The sequence below is a fragment of the Salmo salar genome, chromosome ssa23 (assembly GCF_905237065.1).
Source record: "Salmo salar chromosome ssa23, Ssal_v3.1, whole genome shotgun sequence".
In the NCBI taxonomy this organism is placed as follows: domain Eukaryota; kingdom Metazoa; phylum Chordata; class Actinopteri; order Salmoniformes; family Salmonidae; genus Salmo; species Salmo salar.
In genome coordinates, this window is record NC_059464.1 from 4,217,083 (window position 1) to 4,239,442 (window position 22,360).

General features: G+C 44.3%; 1 protein-coding gene across 1 annotated transcript; it reads left to right on the plus strand.

The window, feature by feature from the left end:
* The first annotated feature begins 574 nt into the window (after window positions 1-574).
* On the plus strand, window positions 575-21,663 carry LOC106583957 (transmembrane 4 L6 family member 1). The gene is made up of 6 exons (XM_014168670.2): window positions 575-864; window positions 17,927-18,084; window positions 18,285-18,466; window positions 19,346-19,417; window positions 20,128-20,270; window positions 20,580-21,663. Exons 2-6 carry the CDS (start codon window positions 18,024-18,026, stop codon window positions 20,776-20,778), a joined length of 657 nt encoding a protein of 218 aa, XP_014024145.1. The 5' UTR covers window positions 575-864; window positions 17,927-18,023; the 3' UTR covers window positions 20,779-21,663.
* Window positions 21,664-22,360: the final 697 nt, after the last annotated feature.

Sequence of the window (22,360 nt, forward strand, 5' to 3'; positions counted from 1 at the left end):
CTTCTGTCATTATTAGTTGCCCCAGAAGACTAAATACAGTAGTGCTCACCAGAATAATGTTTTAAATCAATAGAATGCATTAGTAGTCTAGTTAACACCGGTAAAGTTGTCTGTTTCGCGTAGGGACCGTGGAGAAAATGCAATAACTACAAAACAGTGGTCTGTGCAAAATGTCCAAATGTCATCAGTTTGACCGGTTTTAAGAAAATGAAAAGCTGAGAAAATGACAAAATATGTTTCTGATAAGACTTCAGTTCATCTTAGGTGTGATTGAAATACTGTCTGCTTGCATAACAGTGTCAAAGATAACACATTATACGCGCATTCACATTTGTAAAGAGATGCTGAAAGAAAGAAATCATGTTTCTCAACTCCTGTTACTGAGACAAAATTAACATTTGTTGTATCATTTCACTTCAAGAAATGCATAATTCTGCAGGAGTTAATGTTATATTATACCACAGCATTGTTGAATACTCATTTCTGATTGGCTAGAAGGACATTATAGGATGGACATTAAAACCAGATAAAGGCACAGTTGGAAAAGATATTGGGACACCTTGCAATCATGGCACAATAAGCGCTTCCATGTTTTATTTTATTTTATTTTTTATTTCAACTTTATTTAGCCAGGTAGGCCAGTTGAGAACAAGTTCTCATTTACAACTGCAGACCTAATTTCTCATTTACATATGCAGACCGTACTTGCTACAAAGTTACAAGAAGCTAAACCAACAACCACACAAACCGAAATTGGATACATTGTAAACGCAGGTCCAACGAGGAAAAACTTCGCTAGCAAGCTAGCATTGATTTGTTTTTGCAGAGACATCTTTTTTTTGGAGCATCTGATGACCTAACGTGGTGAGTGATGAACATGAATTTCTCTGGTCCCTACTGTTGCAGTCATGACGCAAGTGGCGCTATCCTGTCAAATCCTCCCACGTTTCTAGTTTGACCAGCTATTTTCAGCAACTGATATTTTTTTATTTGGTTGTCATATTGGCAGGTTTGCTGGGAGACAAAATATTTAGATAGCTTCTAGCCTAGTTTTTGATATGCAGTGCGGTCTCCTAGTAATGAACAGTGTCGTCACTACCTGATGGGATGGCAAACTTTTCTAGCTATGCCAGGCAAATTCAGGCATCATCAGCTCATTGTTATGGATGTATCTAAATTAATGTCAATAGAAAACAACTACTTTGCTGTTATTCTGGCCCAAATGCCGTGACTGTTTTAGCCGTAGCTAGCTGGCTAGTTAGAAAGCAAGGGACAATAACTTTGCCAGCGAGCATACCAACGGAACATAAAGAACAAACATTTTGGTGTCCATAAATATCGAACTAATTGAATGAACGACTGGGTTGCATGTTTAGCAACCAAAAGATGAGAAAGTATGAATTTGTTTATATAAATGAAAAGATAAATATTTTTTTATTTATTTCTACCGGTAAATGTGTGCTTATAGTATTGTTTTATTTGGCAGCTGTGTTATAAGCGGGATAAACAGCTTAGACCAGGTATTCCCAAAAAGGGGACGCGCAATGCCGTCGGGGGTACGCCAAATAAAAATGTGATTCACATTTAAAAATATATATATAAAAGAAACGTCCCTTTTTCAGTATACTGTCTATAAAAATAATTCGTAAAAATCCAAATAACTTCACAGATCTTCATTGTAAAGGGTTTATTAAACACTGTTTCCCATGCTTGTTCAATGAAACATAAACAACTAATGAACATGCACGTGTGGAACGGTCGTTAAGACACTAACAGCTTACAGATGGTAGGCAATTAAGGTCACAGTTATGAAGACTTAGGACACTAAAGAGGCCTTTCTACTGACTCTGAAAAACACCAAAAGAAAGATGCCCAGGGTCCTTGCTCATCTGTGTGAATGTGCCTTAGGCATGCTGCAAGGAGGCAGGAGGACTGCAGATGTGGCCAGGGCAATAAATTGCAATGTACGTACTGTGAGACGCCTAAGACAGTGCTACAGGGAGACAGGACGGACAGCTGATCGTCCTCGTATTGGCAGACCACGTGTAACAACACCTGCACAGGATCAGTACATCCGAACATCACACCGGTAGATACAGGATGGCAGCAAAAACTGCCCGAGTTACACCAGGAACGCTCTATCAGTACTCAGACTGTGCCCAATAGGCTGAGAGAGGCTGGACTGAGGGCTTGTAGGCCTGTTGCAAGGCAGGTCCTCACCAGACATCACCGGCAACAACGTTGCCTATGGGCACAAACCCACCGTCGCTGGACCAGACAGGACTGGCAAAAAAAATTCTTCACTGAAGAGTAACGGTTTTGTCTCACCAAGGGTGATGGTAGGATTCACGTTTATCGTCGAAGGAATGAGCGTTACACCGAGGCCTGTACTCTGGAGAGGGATCGATTTGGAGGTGGAGGGTCCGTCATGGTCTGGGGTGGTGTGTCACAGCATCATCAGACTGAGCTTGTTGTCATTGCAGGCAATCTCAATGCTGTGCATTACAGGGAAGACATCCTCCTCCCTTATGTGGTACCCTTCCTGCAGGCTCATCCTGACATGACCCTCCAGTAAGACAATGCCACCAGCCATACAGCTCGTTCTGTGCGTGATTTCCTGCAAGATAGGAATGTCAGTGTTCTGCAATGGCCAGCGAAGAGCCCGGATCTCAATCCCATGGAGCACATCTGGGACCTGCTGGATCGGAGGGTGTGGGCTAGGGCCATTCCCCCCAGAAATGTCCGGGAACTTGAAGGGGCCTTGGTGGAAGAGTGGGGTAACATCTCACAGCAAGAACAGGCAAATCTGGTGCAGTCCAAGAGGAGGAGATGCACTGCAGTACTTAATGCAGCTGGTGGCCACACTAGATACTGACTGTTACTTTTGATTTTAACCCACCCCCCCCTTTGTTCAGGGACACATTATTCCATTTCTGTTAGTCACATGTCTGTGGAACTTATTCAGTTATGTCTCAGTTGTTGAATCTTATGTTCATACAAATATTTACAAATGTTAAGTTTGATGAAAATAAACGCAGTTGACAGTGAGAGGACGTTTCTTTTTTTGCTGAGTTTATATACACTACTGTTCAAAAGTTTGATGTCACTCAGAAGTTTCCTTGTTTTCTAAAGAAAAGCTAATTTTTTGTCCATTAAAATAACATCAAATTGATCAGAAATACAGTGTAGACTTTGTTAATGGGTGCGTTCTCAGCTCTCTCCTGTACTCCCTGTTCACCCATGACTGCGTGGCCATGCACGTCTCCAACTCAATCATCAAGTTTGCAGATGACACTACAGTGGTAGGCTTGATTACCAACAACGACGAGACGGCCTACAGGGAGGAAGTGAGGGCCCTCGGAGTGTGGTGTCAGGAAAATAAACTCACACTCAACATCAAGAAAACAAAGGAGATGATCGTGGACTTCAGGAAACAGCAGAGGGAGCACCCCCCTATCCACATCGACGGGACAGTAGTGGAGAAGGTGGAAAGTTTTAAGTTCCTCGGCGTACACATCACGGACAAACTGAAATGGTCCACCCACACAGACAGCGTGGTGAAGATGGCGACACTACTGTTCAAAAGTTTGGGGTCACTCAGAAGTTTCCTTGTTTTCTAAAGAAAAGCTAAATTTTTGTCCATTAAAATAACATCAAATTGATCAGAAATACAGTGTAGACTTTGTTAATGGGTGCGTTCTCAGCTCTCTCCTGTACTCCCTGTTCACCCATGACTGCATGGCCATGCACGTCTCCAACTCAATCATCAAGTTTGCAGACGACACTACAGTGGTAGGCTTGATTACCAACAACGACGAGACGGCCTACAGGGAGGAAGTGAGGGCCCTCGGAGTGTGGTGTCAGGAAAATAAACTCACACTCAACATCAAGAAAACAAAGGAGATGATCGTGGACTTCAGGAAACAGCAGAGGGAGCACCCCCCTATCCACATCGACGGGACAGTAGTGGAGAAGGTGGAAAGTTTTAAGTTCCTCGGCGTACACATCACGGACAAACTGAAATGGTCCACCCACACAGACAGAGTGGTGAAGATGGCGCAACAGCGCCTCTTCAATATCAGGAGGCTGAAGAAATGTGGCTTGTCACCAAAAACACTCACCAACTTTTACAGATGCACAATCAAGAGCATCCTGTCGGGCTGTATCACCGCCTGGTAAGGCAACTGCTCCGCCCACAACCGTAAGGCTCTCTAGAGGCTAGTGAGGTCTGCACAACGCATCACCTTGTGCAAACTACCTGCTCTCCAGGACACCTACACCACCCGATGTCACAGGAAGGCCAAAAAGATCATCAAGGACAACAACCACCCGAGCCACTGCCTGTTCACCCCGCTATCATCCAGAAGGCGAGGTCAGTACAGGTGCATCAAAGCTGGGACAGAGAGACTGAAAAACAGCTTCTATCTCAAGGCCATCAGACTATTAAACAGCCATTACTAACATTGAATGGCTGCTGCCAACATACTGACTCAATCTCTAGCCACTTTAATAATTAAAAATTGATGTAATAAATGTATCACTAGCCACTTTAAATGATGCCACTTTATATAATGTTTACATACCCTACACTACTCATCTCATATGTATATACAGTACTCTATACCATCTACTGCATCTTGCCTATGCCGTTTGGCCATCGCTCATCCATATATATTTTTATATATTCATTCCTTTACACTTGTGTGTATAAGGTAGTTGTTGTGAAATTGTTAGATTACTTGTTAGATATTACTGCATGGTCGGAACTAGAAGCACAAGCATTTCGCTACACTCGCATTAACATCTGCTAACCGTGTGTATGTGACAAATAACATTTGATTTGATTTGAAATGACTATTGTAGCTGGAAACAGCAGATTTTTTTTATGGAATGTCTACATAGGCTTACAGAAGCCCATTATCAGCAGCCATCACTCCTGTGTTCCAATGGCACGTTGTGTTAGCTAATCAAAGTTTATCATTTTACAAGGCTAATTGATCATTAGAAAACATTTATGCATTTATGTTAACACAGCTGAAAACTGCTGTTCTCATTAAAGAAGCAATAAAACTGGCCTTCTTTAGACTAGTTGAGTATCTGGAGCATCAGCATTTATGGGTTCGATTACAGGCACAAAATGTCCAGAAACAAAGTCCTTTCTTCTGAAACTCGTCAGTCTATTCTTGTTCTGAGAAATGACGGCTATTCCATGCGAGATATTCCAAAGAAACTCCAAAGAAACTGAAGATGTCGTACAACAGCGCAAACTGGCTCTAACTGAATAGAAAGCGGAGTTGGAGGCCCCGGTGCACAACTGAGCAAGAGGACAAGTACATTAGAGCGCCGAGCCTGAGAAACAGACACCTCACAAGTCCTCAACTGGCAGCTTCATTAAATAGTACCCGCAAAACAGTTCCTCTGTCCAGTTTCTGTGTTCTTTTGCCCTTCTTAATCTTTTATTTTTATTGGCCAGTCTGAGATATGGCTTTTTCTTTGCAACTCTGCCTAGAAGGCCAGAATCCCTTAGTCCCCTCTTCACTGTTGACATTGAGACTGTTGTTTTGCGGGTACTATTTAATGAAGTTGCCAGTTGAGGACTTGTGAGGTGTCTGTTTCTCAAACTAGACACTCTAATGTACTTGTCCTCTTGCTCAGTTGTGCACCAGGGCCTCCCACTCCTCTTTCTATTCTGGTTAGAGACAGTTTATGCTGTTCGGTGAAGGGAGTAGTAAAAAAAAAAAATTCTTCACATTTTCAAATAGTCCATATTTTACATTTTTCCAAAACTACATTTGTGTAAGGTTTTTTTCATTGCCAAAAATAAAATTCAAACGATCTAGTGTTCAGCAAAATAACAACACAATGTCAAATACAGGTAGCCTAGTCAAATAATGAACGTCCATTCACATTAACCGTTACTCTCTCGCGGGAATTCCACTAACGGAGCTGCTGCTCATGTTGGTATCTGTACTGATGGCGCAAAAGCCATGACAGGGAGACTGTCTGGGGGATGTTTTTTCTCGCCTGAATCTAGGATTACAGGGACTCTCCGCAACTATATTCAATGTGCGGGACAAAGTTGAGGCTATGATTAAGAAGTTGGAGGTTTTTTGTATGTTAAGGGGTTTGTGTTGGTGATTAGACTCCCAATTGAAGGCAGGTGTGTTGAGTTGCCTTTGATTGGGAGTCTTATATAGTGGTGTGTGCTTTTCTTTGGGGTTGTGGGTAGTTGGTTGTGATCACTGCTTGTTTAGCCTGTCACACTGTTGCCGTCGTGAGTATTGTTTTTGTTGGTTTTCATGTGGAGGCTTTACTTGTTTCTCATCAATAAATATGAGTATCCACATTCCCGCTGCGCCTTGGTCCATTCCTAACGACGGTCATTACAGAACTACGTACCACCAAAGGACCAAGCAGCGGACGGACGAGGAGGAAGGATGGACCTGGGAGGACAAGTTAAGGGAGCTAAGGGAACCCGAGAGGCAGCCCCAATAATTTTTTTGGGGGGGGGCACAAGGGCTGTTTGACGAGGCAAGGATGGAGCCCCAGGCCAGCTCCCCGCAGTAGCCCTGAGGTGCGTGTCTCCAGGCTGGTACATCCAGTACCAGCCCCACGCATCAGGCGTCTAGTGCGTCAGCCCAGCCTCGCCAGTCAACAGTCACCAGAGCTGCCCGCCAGTCAAGAGTCGCCAGAGCTGCCCGCCAGTCAAGAGTCGCCAGAGCTGCCCGCCAGTCAAGAGTCGCCAGAGCCGCCCGCCAGTCAAGAGTCGCCAGAGCCGCCCGCCAGTCAAGAGTCGCCAGAGCCGCCCGCCAGTCAAGAGTCGCCAGAGCCGCCCGCCAGTCAGGAGTCGCCAGAGCCGCCCGCCAGTCAGGAGTCGCCAGAGCCGCCCGCCAGTCAGGAGCCGCCAGAGCGGCCCGACTGCCCGGAGCCGCCAGAGCGGCCCGACTGCCCGGAGCCGCCAGAGCGGCCCGACTGCCCGGAGCCGCCAGAGCGGCCCGACTGCCCGGAGCCGCCCGAGGGAGCGCCCGACTGTCCCCGGCCCGAGCGCCAGAGTGGCCCGACTGTCCCGGCCCAGCCCGAGTGGCCCTCCTGTCCTCCGGCCCAGCCCGAGTGGCCCTCCTGTCCTCCGGCCCAGCCCGAGGGCTCCTCCTGTCCTCCGGCCCAGCCCGAGTGGCCCTCCTGTCCTCCGGCCCAGCCCGAGGGGTCCTCCTGTCCTCCGGCCCAGCCCGAGGGGCCCTCCTGTCCTCCGGCCCAGCCCGAGGGGCCCTCCTGTCCTCCGGCCCAGCCCGAGTGGCCCTCCTGTCCTCCGGCCCAGCCCGAGTGGCCCTCCTGTCCTCCGGCCCAGCCCGAGTGGCCCATCTGCCCGGCGCAGCTAGCGGCGCCACCGAAGTGGGCGACGCCGAAGGTGGAGCGAGGTCCACGTCCTGCACCTGAGCCACCTCCAGGATAGGTGGGTTGGGGAGGGAGGGTGTAGCACAGTGCCGTCGTTGACGGCAGCCACCCTCCCTTCCCTCCCTTATTGTTTAGGGGTTATTGTTTAATGGGTTTTATTGGGGATTTTTTTTGTTGGTGTTTTCTGTTGGTAGGTGCATTCCGGGGTCTGCACCTTGAGGGGGGGGTACTGTCACGTCCTGACCAGCAGATGGAGCTATTGTATTAGTTTTGGGGTCAGGACGTGGCAGTTTTGTGTGTGTGAATGTTTGTGTTGGTGATTGGGACTTCCAATTGAAGGCAGGTGTGTTGAGTTGCCTTTGATTGGAAGTCCTATATAGGTGTGTGTGTTTTTCTTTGGGGTTGTGGGTAGTTGTTTTTGCACTGCGTTTAATAGCCTGCAGAACTGTTGCTGTTGTCATCTTTATTGTTTTGTCAAGTGGATGCTTTACTCCTTTTTTGGTAATTAAAATATGAGTATCCATATTCCCGCTGCGTCTTGGTCCTCTTCTCTCCAGTACGACATTTTCTGTGACGAATACGACATTTTTTGTGACAGTACCCAAACAATTCGTGCTTCTACTTCTAAAAATTCCCATTCCCAGAAACAAGTCTCTCACTGTTGCTGCTTGCTATAGACCTCCCTCTGCCCCCAGCTGTGCCCTCGATACCATATGTGAATTGATTGCCCCCCATCGATCTTCTGAGCTCGTGCTACTAGGTGACCTAAACTGGGACATGTTTAACACCCCGGCCATCCTACAATCTAAGCTTGATGCCCTCAATCTCACACAAATTATCAATGAACCTACCAGGTACAACCCCAAATCCGTAAACACGGACACCCTCATAGATGTCATCCTAACTAACTCGCCCTCCAAATACACCTCTGCTGTTTTCAATAAAGATCTCAGCGATCACTGCCTCATTGCCTGCATCTGTAATGGGTCTGCGACCAAACGACCACCCCTCATCACTGTCAACCGCTCCCTAAAACACTTCTGCGAGCAGGCCTTTCTAATCGACCTGGCCGGGGTATCCTGGAATGACATTGACCTCATCCCGTCAGTAGATGATGCCTGGCTATTCTTTAAAAGTGCCTTCCTCACCATCTTAAATAAGCATGCCCCATTCAAAAAATGTAGTCCTAGGAATAGATATAGTCCTTGGTTCACTCCAGACCTGTCTGCCCTTGACCAGCACAAAAATATCCTGTGGCGTTCTGCATTAGCATCAAATAGCCCCCGTGATATGCAACTTTTCAGGGAAGTTAGGAACAAATATACACAGGCAGTTAGGAAAGCTAAGGCTAGCTTTTTCAAACAGAAATTTGCATCCTGTAGTACTAACTCAAAAAAGTTCTGGGACACTGTAAAGTCCATGGAGAATAAGAGCACCTCCTCCCAGCTGCCCACTGCTCTGAGGCTAGGGAAACACTGTTTTCACTGATAAATCCACTATAATTGAGAATTTCAATAAGCATTTCTCTACGGCTGGCCATGCTTTCCACCTGGCTACCCCTACCCCGGTCAACTGCCCGGCACCCTCCACAGCAACCCGCCAAAGCCCCCAGCATTTCTCCTTCACCCAAATCCAGATAGCTGATGTTCTGAAAGAGCTGCAAAATCTGGACCTCTACAAATCATCCGGGCTAGACAATCTGGACCCTCTCTTTCTAAAATTATCTGCCGAAATTGTTGCAACCCCTATTACTAGCCTGTTCAAACTCTCTTTCGTATCGTCTGAGATTCCCAAAGATTGGAAAGCTGCCGCGGTCATCCCCCTCTTCAAAGGGGTGACACTCTAGACCCAAACTGCTACAGACCTATATCTATCCTACCCTGTCTTTCTAAGGTCTTCGAAAGCCAAGTTAACAAACAGATTACTGGCTAGGCCACTCCAGGACCTTAATGTGCTTCTTTTTGAGCCATTCCTTTGTTGCCTTGGCTGTGTGTTTTGGGTCATTGTCATGCTGGAATACCCATCCACAACCCATTTTCAATGCCCTGGCTGAGGGAAGGAGGTTCTCACCCAAGATTTGACGGTACATGGCCCCGTCTATCGTCCCTTTGATGCAGTGAAGTTGTCCTGTCCCCTTAGCAGAAAAACACCGCCAAAGCATAATGTTTCCACCTCCATTTTTGACGGTGGGGATGGTGTTCTTGGGGTCATAGGCAGCATTCCTCTTCCTCCAAACACGGCGAGTTGAGTTGATGCCGAAGAGCTCCATTTTGGTCTCATCGGACCACAACACTTTCACCCAGTTGTCCTCTAAATCATTCAGATGTTCATTGGCAAACTTCAGATGGGCATGTATATGTGCTTTCTTGAGCAGGGGGACCTTGCGGGTGCTGCAGGATTTCAGTCCTTCACGGCGTAGTGTGTTACCAATTGTTTTCTTGGTGACTATGGTCCCAGCTGCCTTGAGATCATTGACAAGATCCTCCTGTGTAGTTCTGGGCTGATTCCTCACCGTTCTCATGATCATTGCAACTCCACGAGGTGAGATCTTGCATGGAGCCCCAGGCCGAGGGAGGTTGACAGTTCTTTTGTGTTTCTTCCATTTGCAAATAATCGCACCGACTGTTGTCACCTTCTCACCAAGCTACTTGGCGATGGTCTTGTAGCCCATTCCAGCCTTGTGTAGGTCTTGTCCCTGACATCCTTGGAGAGCTCTTTGGTCTTGGTCATGGTGGAGAGTTTGGAATCTGATTGATTGATTGCTTCTGTGGACAGGTGTCTTTTATACAGGTGACAAACTGAGATTATGAGCACTCCCTTTAAGAGTGTGCTCCTAATCTCAGCTCGTTACCTGTATAAAAGACACCTGGGAGCCAGAAATCTTTCTGATTGAGAGGGGGTCAAATACTTATTTCCCTCATTAAAATGCAAATCAATTTATAACATTTTTGACATGCATTTTTCTGGATTTTTTTTAAATTCTGTCTCTCACTGTTCAAATAAACCTACCATTAAAATTATAGACTGATCATTTCTTTGTCAGTGGGCAAACGTACAAAATCAGCAGGGGATCAAATACTTTTTTCCCTCACTGTACGCTCTCGTTGGTTGGCCCTCGCTTTATAGTTGTTGCCAAACCCACTGGCTACAGGTTATCTACAAGTCTCTGCTAGGTAAAGCCCCGCCTTATCTCAGCTCACTGGTCACCATAGCAGCACCCACTCGTAGCACGCGCTCCAGCAGGTATATCTCAATGGTCACCCCCAAAGCCAATTCCTCCTTTGGTCGTCTTTCCTTCCAGTTCTCTGCTGCCAATGACTGAAACGAACTGCAAAAATCTCTGAAGCTGGAGACTCATATCTCCCTCACTAGCTTTAAGCACCAGTTGTCAGAGCAGCTCACAGATCACTGCACCTGTACATAGCCCATCTGTAAGCAGCCCATCTGTAAACAGCCTATCTATCTACCTACCTCATCCCCATACTGTATTTATTTATTTATCTTGCTCCTTTGCACCCCAGTATCCCTACTTGCACATTCATCTTCTGCACATCTACCATTCCAGTATTTAATTGCTATATTGTAGTTACTTTGCCACCATGGCCTTTTTATTGCCTTAACTCCCTTATCTTACCTCATTTGCACTCACTGTATATAGACTTTTTGTTTTCTTTTGTTCTACTGTATTATTGACTGTATGTTTTGTTTATTCCATGTGTAACTCTATGTTGTTGTATGTGTCGAATTGCTATGCTTTATCTTGGCCAGGTCGCAGTTGCAAATGAGAATTTGTTCTCAACTAGCCTACCTGGTTAAATAAAGGTGAAATAAAATAAAATAAACAGGTCTTTCTATTATTGTATGATTGTTTGATTGTGATTATTGTACGATTCCCCTCAGTCAAACCCATAAGGGACTCCATGCTCCTTGCACTCGCTACTGAAGGCTCAGGCTTGGGCTTTTATTATAGCCCAGGGTTGGGGGCCAATTCCATTTCCATTTAAAATCAAAATTAGTTTTTTTTTCTAATACTTGAGTTAGAATTTCTATTCCTTTCCTGAATTGATTTAAAAGAAATGTCAGTGACCCAATAACTCTGTGAGGAAAGTATCATAACAAGATAGAGTAACAAACTCATTCAGCAGGCAGGACTCATTAAGCAGGCAGACTATACAGAAGTACAGTAGGGTGGGTGCGAAACAACACTGTGTGTTTTATCTCTGTCTATTTTTAGAGACGGGTACACGCCTTAATATTACCCCGAACCACAGAAAAGAGGAACAAATGCCAAGGTTATGTGTGAAATGCTACCTGTGTTTAACTCTGTGGTTTATTAAACACACACACACACACACACTATGTCATTATTGTGTAGAGACAGTACAAGACTAGTTTCATTAATTATCATTTGGTTTTCTTGCATGAGTGCATCCATGAGCAGTGAATCTACGCCCTGTCACGCCCTGACCAGGTGAACTCGGGTATTTTGGGTCAGGGTGTGTCATGTTGGGTATTTTTCCTTGGTTTTCTTTCTATGTTTGTGTTATAGCCTTGTGTTAGCTCTATGTGGGTGATTTCTATGTTAGGTTCTGTCGATTCCCAATCAGAGACAGCTGTAGCTAGTTGTCTCTGATTGGGATCACATTTAAGTTCCTTTTTCCCCCACGCTGTTTGTGGGGTGTTGTCTCTTTGATTTTGAGCAGCTAACGTATCGGCATTTTCTTGATTTTGTGTACGTGTTTATTTCAGTGTAAAAGAATAAACATGTGTTCGCTCCCAGCTGCGTTTTGGTCCGCTTCCTCGTCACCCGACGACGATCGTTACACGCCCATAGAATCCCCACTACATCAACAACAACCCAACATCTCAAACCTGTGGCCCTCAGTCAGTGGATTGGATTTTGTCCTCTGTTTTATCGCCTTACAACAGGCAACCCCTGGTACACAGCCTCAAATCCCCTATAATATGTTAGTCAGCTAATTAAAGAATGAAACGCTGTATTCCTGTGGGAGAAAAGCATGCAAACCTAACACTGTTTTCACTAATTACAGTTGTGGCTCGTTAGCGAGTCCAGCTAACATGTGTTATGTCAGATTAGGGCTGGTTGGGGTTAATCCAGGATCACTAGACTACATAACACTTTATCATGTTCTTTCCATTCTAACGCATTCCTGCATCGCTCATTACAACATGCGTGTAGTAGGCCTATTGTACAGTCCCTAGCTAGTAAACACATAACATGGTTACTCTTAAGACCCAGTGACCTATATATTGGGTTTGGGTTATTATCAAATCAAATTTTACACAAGGTAAAACATAATTAAAGAGCAGCAGTAACATAACAGTAGCGAGGCTATATACAGGGGGTACTATGTAATATGTATATATATATATGTAGGTAGAGTTAAAGTGACCATGCATAGATAATAAACAGAGTAGCAGCAGCGTAAAAGAGGGGGTGGGGGGGAGACAATGCAAATAGTCTGGGTAGCCATTTAATTAGCTGTTCAGGAGTCTTATGGCTTGGGGGTAGAAGCTGTTAAGAAGCCTAGACTTGATGCTCCGGTACCGCTTGACGTGCTGTAGCAGAGAGAACAGTCTATGACTAGGGTGGCTGGGGTCTTTGATAATTTTTAGGGCTTTCCTCTGACACCTCCTGGTATAGGGGTCCTGGATGTCAGGAAGCTTGGACCCAGTGATGTACTGGGCCGTACACATTACTCTCTGTAGTGCCTTGCGGTCGGAGGCCAAGCAGTTGCAATACCAGGCAGTGATGCAACCTTCAGGATGCTCTCGATGGTGCAGCTGTAGAACTTTTTACAGATCTGAGGACCCATGCCAAATCTTTTTAGTTTCCTGAGGGGGAAAAGGCTTTGTCGAGCCCTCTTCACGACTCTCTTGGTGTGTTTGGACCATGATAGTTTGTTGGTGGTGAAGACACGAAGGAACTTGAAGCTCTCAACCTGCTCCGCTACAGCCCTGTCAATGAGAATGGGGGCGTGCTTGGTCGTCCTTTTCCTGTAGTCCACAATCATCTCCTTTGTCTTGATCACGTTGAGGGGAAGGTTGTTATCCTGGCACCAGATGGCCGGGACTCTGACCTCCCTATAGGCTGTCTCGTCGTTGTCGGTGATCAGGCCTACCACTGTTGTGTTGTCTGCAGACTTAATGATGGTGTTGTAGTCGTGCCTGGCCATGCAGTCATTGGTGAGCAGGGAGTACAGGAGGCGACTGAGCACGCACCCCTGAGGGGCCCCTGTGTTGAGGATCAGCGTGACCAATATGTTGTTACCTACCCTTACCACCTAGGGGCAGCCTGTCAGGAAGTCCGGGGTCCAGTTGCAGAGGGAGGTGTTTAGTTCCCGGGTCCTTAGCTTAGTGATGAGCTTTGAGGGCACTATGGTGTTGAATGCTGAGCTGTAGTCAATGAGTAGCATTCTCACGTACAGTTGAAGTCGGAAGTTTACATGCACTTAGGTTGGAGTCATTAAAACACGTTTTTCAACCACTCCATACATTTCTTGTTAACAAACTATAGTTTTGGCAAGTCAGTTAGGACATCTACTTTGTGCATGACACAAGTAATTTTTCCAACAATTGTTTACAGACTTATTGTTTCACTTATAGTTCACTGTATCACAATTCCAGTGGGTCAGAAGTTTACATACACTGTGGCTTTAAACAGCTTGGAAAATTCCAGAAAATTATGTCATGGCTTTAGGAGCTTCTGATAGGGTAATTGACATCATTTGAGACAATTGGAGGTGTACCTGTGGATGTATTTCAAGGCCTACCTTCAAACTCAATGACTCTTTGCTTGACATCATGGAAAAATCAAAAGATATCAGCCAAGACCTCATCCTTGGGAGCAATTTCCAAACACCTGATGGTGCCATGTTCATCTGTACAAACAATAGTACACAAGTATAAACACCATTGGACCACGCAGACGTCATACCGTTCAGGAAGGAGACGCGTTCTGTCTCCTTGAGATAAACGTACTTTGGTGTGAAAAGTGCAAATCAATCCCAGAACAACAGCAAAGGACCTTGTGAAGATGCTGGAGGAAGCAGGTACAAAAGTATCTATATCCACAGTAAAACGAGTCCTATATCGACATAACCTGAAAGGCCGCTCAGCAAGGAAGAAGCCACTGCTCTAAAACCGTCATAAAAAACCCAGACTACGGTCTGCAACTGCACATGGGGACAAAGATCGTACTTTTTGAAGAAATGTCCTCTGGTCTGATGAAACAAAATTAGAACTGTTTGGCCATAATGACCATCGTTATGTTTGGAGGAAAAAGGGGGAGGCTTGCAAACCGAAGAACTCCATCCCAACCCGTGAAGCACGGGGGTGGCAGCATCATGTTGTGGGGGTGCTTTGATGCAGGAGGGGCTGGTGCACTTCACAAAATAGATATAATTATAATTTTCCATAATTGGTACAATCCCCAAGCCTTTACCTCCTTAATCACATGCCAAATATTATGCTTGACTCAGACAAGACAAGGTTGCTGATAACTATTTCATACTTTGCAAATAAATTATTTTTGTGTTGTAAAAATGAAAACCCATCCGCTTTTCAATTGTGGTTAAAACAAGTTCACAATGGACTGGCAGAATCGCGGTCCCACATTCTTGAAAGTATGGTCTTCTTTACTGTCCTTTATTGGAAAAACTTTTAAAAGGTACTCTTGTTTCATAGAAAGAGAGGGAAAGGGAAAGAAATGACAAAATAACAATAATTGTACTAGTTGATCCTAAAAGCTCTGAAAATGTAACCGTCTTCTGATATTGTATCTGCTGCTATCTGTCTCCAATTTATAATGCCAACTGTACATTAACTGCATTTCCTGCTGATAATTGTACCTGCTGCTATTTGGTATTTGATTTGGTTTTATTATTTATATGTAATGTACTTTATCTTGTTATCTTTATATTATTATTATATATATATATATATATATATATTTTGTCTTTATAATTGTATGACATTTAAAAAAATACAAATAAAGATTGTCTGAAGCCTGCATTTCCCAATCATAATTTAGGTCACCCAAGAATGAGGTTGTAACTGAGTAAAATGACTGATCTTCCAGATAGACTGTTTCTGTGTTACTGTAGGTCTGTGAGGATGGGTTAGTATAGTCTTGTCTCTTCTGTTGATATTTTACATTTACATTTTAGTAATTTAGCAGACGCTCTTATCCAGAACGACTTAGTGCATTCATTTTAAAATAGCTAGTTGAGACCACCACATATCAGTCGTAGCAAGTACATTTTCCCTCAAAGTAGTTATCAGCAAAGTCAGTGCTAATAGGAGAGAATTGATGGCTCAGGTAGACCACACCTGCCAATAAACTCAATGTCACAACCTGATAACGCACAACATCTGCCATGGGTCTGATTTGGAGGAATGGTTTTTGGTTTAAAATGTCTGTCTAGGGTTAGAACTATCTGCTTTTACAAAATAAAACCCAAGTCTTATTTGACACACTAACAAATACTCTTGTCATACCTTCATATATACTGATCATACAGTGCATTCGGAAGAACTCAGACCCCTTGACTTTTTCCACATTTAGTTTTTTTCCCTCTCATTAATCTAAACATAATACCCCATAATGACAAAGCAAAATCAGGTTTCTATACATTTTTACAAATTTATAAAATATTAAAAACTGAAATATCACATTTACTTAAGTATTCACACTCTTTACTCAGTACTTTGTTGAAGGAGCTTTGGCAGCGATTACAGCCTCGAGTATTCTTGGGTATGACGCTGTAGGCTTGGCACACCTCTATTTGGGGAGATTCTCCCATTCTTCTCTGCAGATCCTCTCAAGCTGGGTTGGATGGGGAGCGTCGCTTACAGCTATTTTCAGGTCTCTCCAGAGATGTTAGATCGCATTCAAGTCGGAGCGCTGGCTGGGCCACTCAAGGACATTCAGAGACTTGTACCGAAGCCCCTCCTGCATTGTCTTGGCTGTGTGCTTAGGGTCATTGTCCTATTGGAAGGTGAACCTTCGCCCCAGTCTGAGGTCCTGAGCGCTCTAGAGCAGGTTTTCATCAAGGATCTCTCTGTACTTTGCTCCGTTCATCTTTCCCTCAATCCTGACTAGTCCCCCAGTCCCTGCCACTGAAAAACATCCCCACAGCATGATGCTGCCACCACCATGCTTCAGCGTAGGGATGGTGCCAGGTGTCTTCCAGACGTGATGCTTGGCATTCTGGCCAAAGAGTTCAATCTTGGTTTTATCAGACCAGGGAATCTTGTTTCTCATGGTCTGAGAGTCCTTTAGGTACCTTTTAGCAAACTCTAAGCAGGTTGTTATGTGCCTTTTTCTGAGGAGTGGCTTCTGTCTGGCCGATCTACCATAAAGGCCTGATTGGTCGAGTGCTGCAGAGATGGTTGTCATTCTGGAAGGGGAATCTCCACAGAGGAACTCTGGAACTGAGTCAAAGTTACCATCGGGTTCTTGGTCACCTCCCTGACCAAGGCACTTCTCCCCCGATTGCTCAGTTTGGCCGGGCGACCAGCTCAAGGAAGAGTGTTGGTGGTTTCAAACTTCTTCAATCTAAGAATGATGGAGGCCACTTTGCTCTTGGGGATGTGCAGAAATGTTTTGATACCCTTACCCATATCTGTGCCTCTACACAATCCTGTGTCCGAGCTCTACGGACAATTCCTTCATCCTCATGGCTTGGTTTTTGCTCTGACATGCACTGTCAACTGTGGGACCTTATATATAGACAGGTTTGTGCCTTTCCAAATCATGTCCAATCAATTGAATTTACCACAGGTGGACTCCAATCAAGTTGTAGAAACAACTCAAGGATGATCAATGAAAACAGGATGCACCTGAGCTCAATTTCAAGTCTCATATGAACGGGTCTGAATACTTTTGTAGATAAGGTATTTCTGTTTTTTATTTGTAATACATTTGCAAACATTTCTAAAAACTTGTTTTCACATTGTCATTATGGGGTATTGTGTGTACATTGATGCAGATTTTTTTTTATTTGATCCATTTTAGAATAAGCTGTAAACGTAACAAAATGTGGTAAAAGTCAAGGGGTTTGAATACTTTTCAAATGCACTGTACATTCTTTGTGATGGTCAGTTGACTTGTTGGTTAACGTTGCCAGGTTGTTTGCTGCCCCTGCTGTAGGGGAGTAGGCTCATAAGGAAGGGTGGATGTTGAGTGCAACGTAATCCAGAACATTTTTGTGCAGATATTTCACAAAACATGGAAAGAGACTCTTTTGTCTCTGAAGTAGCAGGTTTTGAATGCAGTCTGGGGCCCAGCTGCCCAGCCCAACTACCACTGCCTCTCAGATTGGGGTGGGTGTGGAAAATAGACACACATACTCTCTATCACTATGTGTATGTGTCTGTCTTTCTTACTCGCGCCCTCTCTTTCTGTCCCTCCCCCCTCTCTCTTTCTTTCTTGCCTCTCGCTCTCTCATCACCCCTCCCCTCTCATTTCCTGAGGGATTTGTCACCGTTTTTCTGGCTGAATCACTTGCAGGCCCTGAGGGATTGGTTAGGGCTCAAGACACTCACCTCTCACTCTTCCTGTGGCAACCCCTCCACTCAGCCCCTCGCCGTAAAACGGAACTGGTGGCATGATCAGCCTCAGTGTGACTGACAGGAGGTGGAGGGTTCAGCTAAAACCCTACACACTAGGTAAACCATTCAGTTTCCTTCCTTGATTACAGCTGTGAACAGACCCCAGACCTTCATCTCTCTCTCTCTCTCTCTCTCTCTCTCTCGCTCTCTCCATTCTTACTCTCCATTCCTCTCTCCCTGGTGATACCGCTCCACTCCTCTCTGGTGCTCCACACCTCTACTTCTCTCTCTCCATTCCTCCTCATCCTGTGTGGTAGGGCCGATGTGCTCCATGGGTTTTGCGCGGTCGCTGGGCTTTGCCCTTCTGCCCCTGGCTGTGTGCTGTATCATGGCCAACATCCTGCTGTTCTTCCCTGGAGGAGAGATCCAATATGTCCAACAGGAGAGACTGTCCAGGCTGATCTGGTTCATGATGGGAATCGGAGGGGGAGGTGTGTTGGTGAGTAGCTATATGTCACTCTATTGTTACTACACAGGCTACAGTAGTATTATTGAGTTGATGGTTTATGGGTCAGATTTACATGCTGTTCAGGGAATGAATGGTAGATTAAAATATAAATATAAAGAGAACTTTCAGGGTCAAAACAGTTGGTCTTGTAACAGTTAGTGTTGTGTATATATGTTATTTTTGTCTTGTATTTCCTTTCTGATAATAACAGCTGGTAATCTGACACAGGTGCAAACAGTGACAATGAATTTATCTTGTGCTGTTTTTGGAAGAGGGCAGTTTGAGTGTGTGGCTAATCTGTATCCTGTATGTGTGTGTGTGTGTGTTTACCTTTCTGACAATGGTGACTTGCCTCATGGCTGTTTTCCTTACTGTGGAGATAATATAGGAGACAAAGGAAAACACTTGTCAGCTCTTCCTCCGACATGCTACCCCAGGAGTTTTATTTTCTTATTTTGGAGTATTCTTCCAGAAACATATTGTAGGAATTAGCCACCATTTTATGAAACTGCTCTATGGACCATATTTTTGCAATTAGGGATGGTTGTACAGTACAGTGCTACAACCACAGAGCTCTTGATTGATTGAATTGATGAGATAATTAAATGTTGCAGGCTGCTCCAGCCAGAGACAACATCGCATACACCAAAAAATTATTGAAGATAAAAACACGATAAAGCCTGCAGGCTTATTTACATTGTGGTCCACATTTCGCAGTGAGATACTGGGCAAGACTGACACTTTAGATGCACTCAATGTAATTAAAATCAACACAGAGCAGTCTTGAGGATATTGTTTTATATAGATGGTACACACTGAAATATCATACTGTGACAGACACTGAGATCTCCCCATTGTGTGTCTCTGTAGATGTTCCTGCCTGCTGGAGTGTTCATCAGCCTGGGGAGTTGTACAGGCTGCTGTTGGAATGAAAGCTTCATGGTGAGGGACTGATGCTTTGGTTACTTATTGTGATTTCAGCCAGTGATTCTATTACTGTGCAAAAAGCGAAGGTGACAGGTCAGCCTTGATGTGTTCTTCAGCTCAGGTTTTTGTTGTTTTTTTGTAAACCGTCAAAGTAGGTTAGTGGATGTTATTTGGTTTGTTACACAAGGCTTTGATCCTATTAATAAAAGTACAGACGGTACAAAGGACTATTCTAACACTGTGAGGGACTATGCTAAGCTAATGCTATTAGGCTCATGAAATGTAGGCTATGCCTAGCTAATCAGACAAAGGGGCCATTGTAACACTATTAGGGGGTACACTATGTGAAGGATATGTGAAGGAGGCTTCACCATCAGGGAGTACAAAGCGTCTGGGCCAGGGAGAGGAGCTGAACCTTATCTGTGTATAAACTGGTTTGTAACAGTTATAAGCCAACATTTTTCCTCACACAACCACACACTACTCCCAAGGGGATTGTTATGCAGTTGATCTGGGATGAACAGGCAGGCTTGAACCGCGTGTGTGTGTGTGTGTGTGTGTGTGTGTGTGTGTGTGTGTGTGTGTGTGTGTGTGTGTGTGTGTGTGTGTGTGTGTGTGTGTGTGTGTGTGTGTGTGTGTGTGTGTGTGTGTGTTTTGTTTTTAAGGATAGAGAGTTTGTGTGTGTGTATATTTATATACTAATGTACCGTATGTGTATTATATAGATGTGTGGGTCGGTAATGGCAGCTCTAGTGGGTCTGGCCGGCTCGGGATACTGTTTCATCATCTCAGCCATGGCCATTTTGGAGGGACCTCAGTGCTTCACTGCTCTGGGATGGTCTTATCCCTTCGCTAATGAGGGAGGAAGGTTCGTTTCACCCTCTTCTCACAGGAAATGCTAATTGTTCTGGAAATATTCTAGCTATGTAGGTTTCTTTAAGGTGCCAAAATGCATTGGAAACAAATCCTCTGTGAGTGTGTGTGTCTGTGTTGTTCTGTTTTTGATTTGGAGTTAATTTTCTGTTGTGTGTCCATTTCCTATTGTGTGTGTGCGTTATGAAATAACATCCTGTCGAGTGAGTCACAGCTTCTTAACTCTATTTAATATCAAACTGCAATACAGGCTACAATATACACAACTTTAATTGAATTTCCCTTTTCCTGTGTCTGTCCACAGGTACCTTATGGAGAAGGACTCGTGGTCTAAGTGCCTGCAGCCTGTCAGTATTGTAGAGTGGAACGTGACCCTGATGTCCATCCTGCTGGGCCTCAGTGGGCTGGAGTTCATCATATGTGTCCTGCAGGTCATCAATGGGCTGGTGACAGCTGTCTGTAGACCCTGCTGCTACAAGCAGGACTACACCCTCAATGCCTAAACACACACATAGATGAGACACAGACACAGACATAAAATTTGACACACATGCACGCATGCATATAACATAAGATTGATGCGCAATACACATGATGACACATAAGACACATGCACACACATACGATACACGCCAGGAGCGTGTACAATGCCATCTGTTTAACATTGCTTTCCAAACACTCCTGGGGGCACATCTCAATAGTCCAACTTCCTCTCCTCGTATCCTACATAGTCCCTGAGCCAGTTTTTAATCAGAAAGTGTGATTAATAAGCGAATGCTGTCTCATCCCTGTATGTTGGAGAGATACCTGTCTGAATGTTCAGTTAATTTATAGTATTAATTTCAAAGCGCTGTATTAGAAATACACTGAATGAATGTGTGTATAATACAGACCGGAACTGCAGTATTTTTTATTTTTGATGTCTTAAGTCTACATTTTACTAAAGCACAAAAGTATATATTTTTTTGTATGAGAGTTTTGTCTTTTGTATTACTGTTTTCATTTTCTGAAAATTGTTGTCTCGCAGATGCTAAATTGTTAAGGCCATTTTATATATTTAGTGCATTTGTCATATATTTTAGTGTTTGTGCTGCCTTAAACAAATACTTATTTTCCATTTGAATTGTTCTGATTATAATTTTTTGTAAAGATGATACATTTGTCAACGCTGTATACTTTGATACTTATTTGAGTAAGGATAGATGGGTTGCGCAACTATGGGGCAAAACAAACAGGGTTGGCTTAGATTGTTGAAAACATATAAATTATATTTAGTCTCTAATGTTTATTGAAAACCTAAATATACCGAACAAAAATATAAACGCAACATGTAAAGTGTTGGTCCCATGTTTCATGAGCTGAAATAAAAGATCCCAGAAATTTTCCATATGCACAAAAAGCTTATTTATCTCAGATTTTGTGCACAAATTTGTTTTCATCCATGTTAATCAGCATTTCTCCTTTGCCAAGATAACCCATCCACCTGACACGTGTGGCACATCAAGAAGATAATTAAAAAGCATGATCATTACACAGGTGCACCTTGTGCTTGGGACAATAAAATGCCACTCTAAATTGTGCAGTTTTGTTACACAACACAATGCCAGAGATGTCTCAAGGTTTTAGGGAGCGTGCAATTGGCATGCTGACTGCAGAAATGTCCACCAGAGCTGTTGCCAGAGAACTGAATGTTAATTTCTCTACCATAAGCCACCTCTAACATCGTTTTAGAGAATTTGAAAGTAAGTCCAACCGGCCTCACAATCGCAGACCAGGTGTAATGAGGCCAGCCCAGGACCTCCACATCCGGCTTCTTCACCTGCGGGATTGTCTGAGACCAGCCACCTGGACAGCTGATGAAACTGTGGGTTTGGACAACTGAAACATTTCTGCACAAACTGTCAGAAACGTCTCAGCGAAGCTCTTCTGCTTGCTCGTCGTCCTCTCCAGGGTCTTGACCTGACTGCAGTTCGGTGTTGTAACCGACTTCAGTGGGCAAATGCTCACCTTCGATGGCCACTGGCACGTTTGAGAATTGCTCTTCACAGATGAATCCTGGTTTCAACTGTACAAGGCAGATGGCAA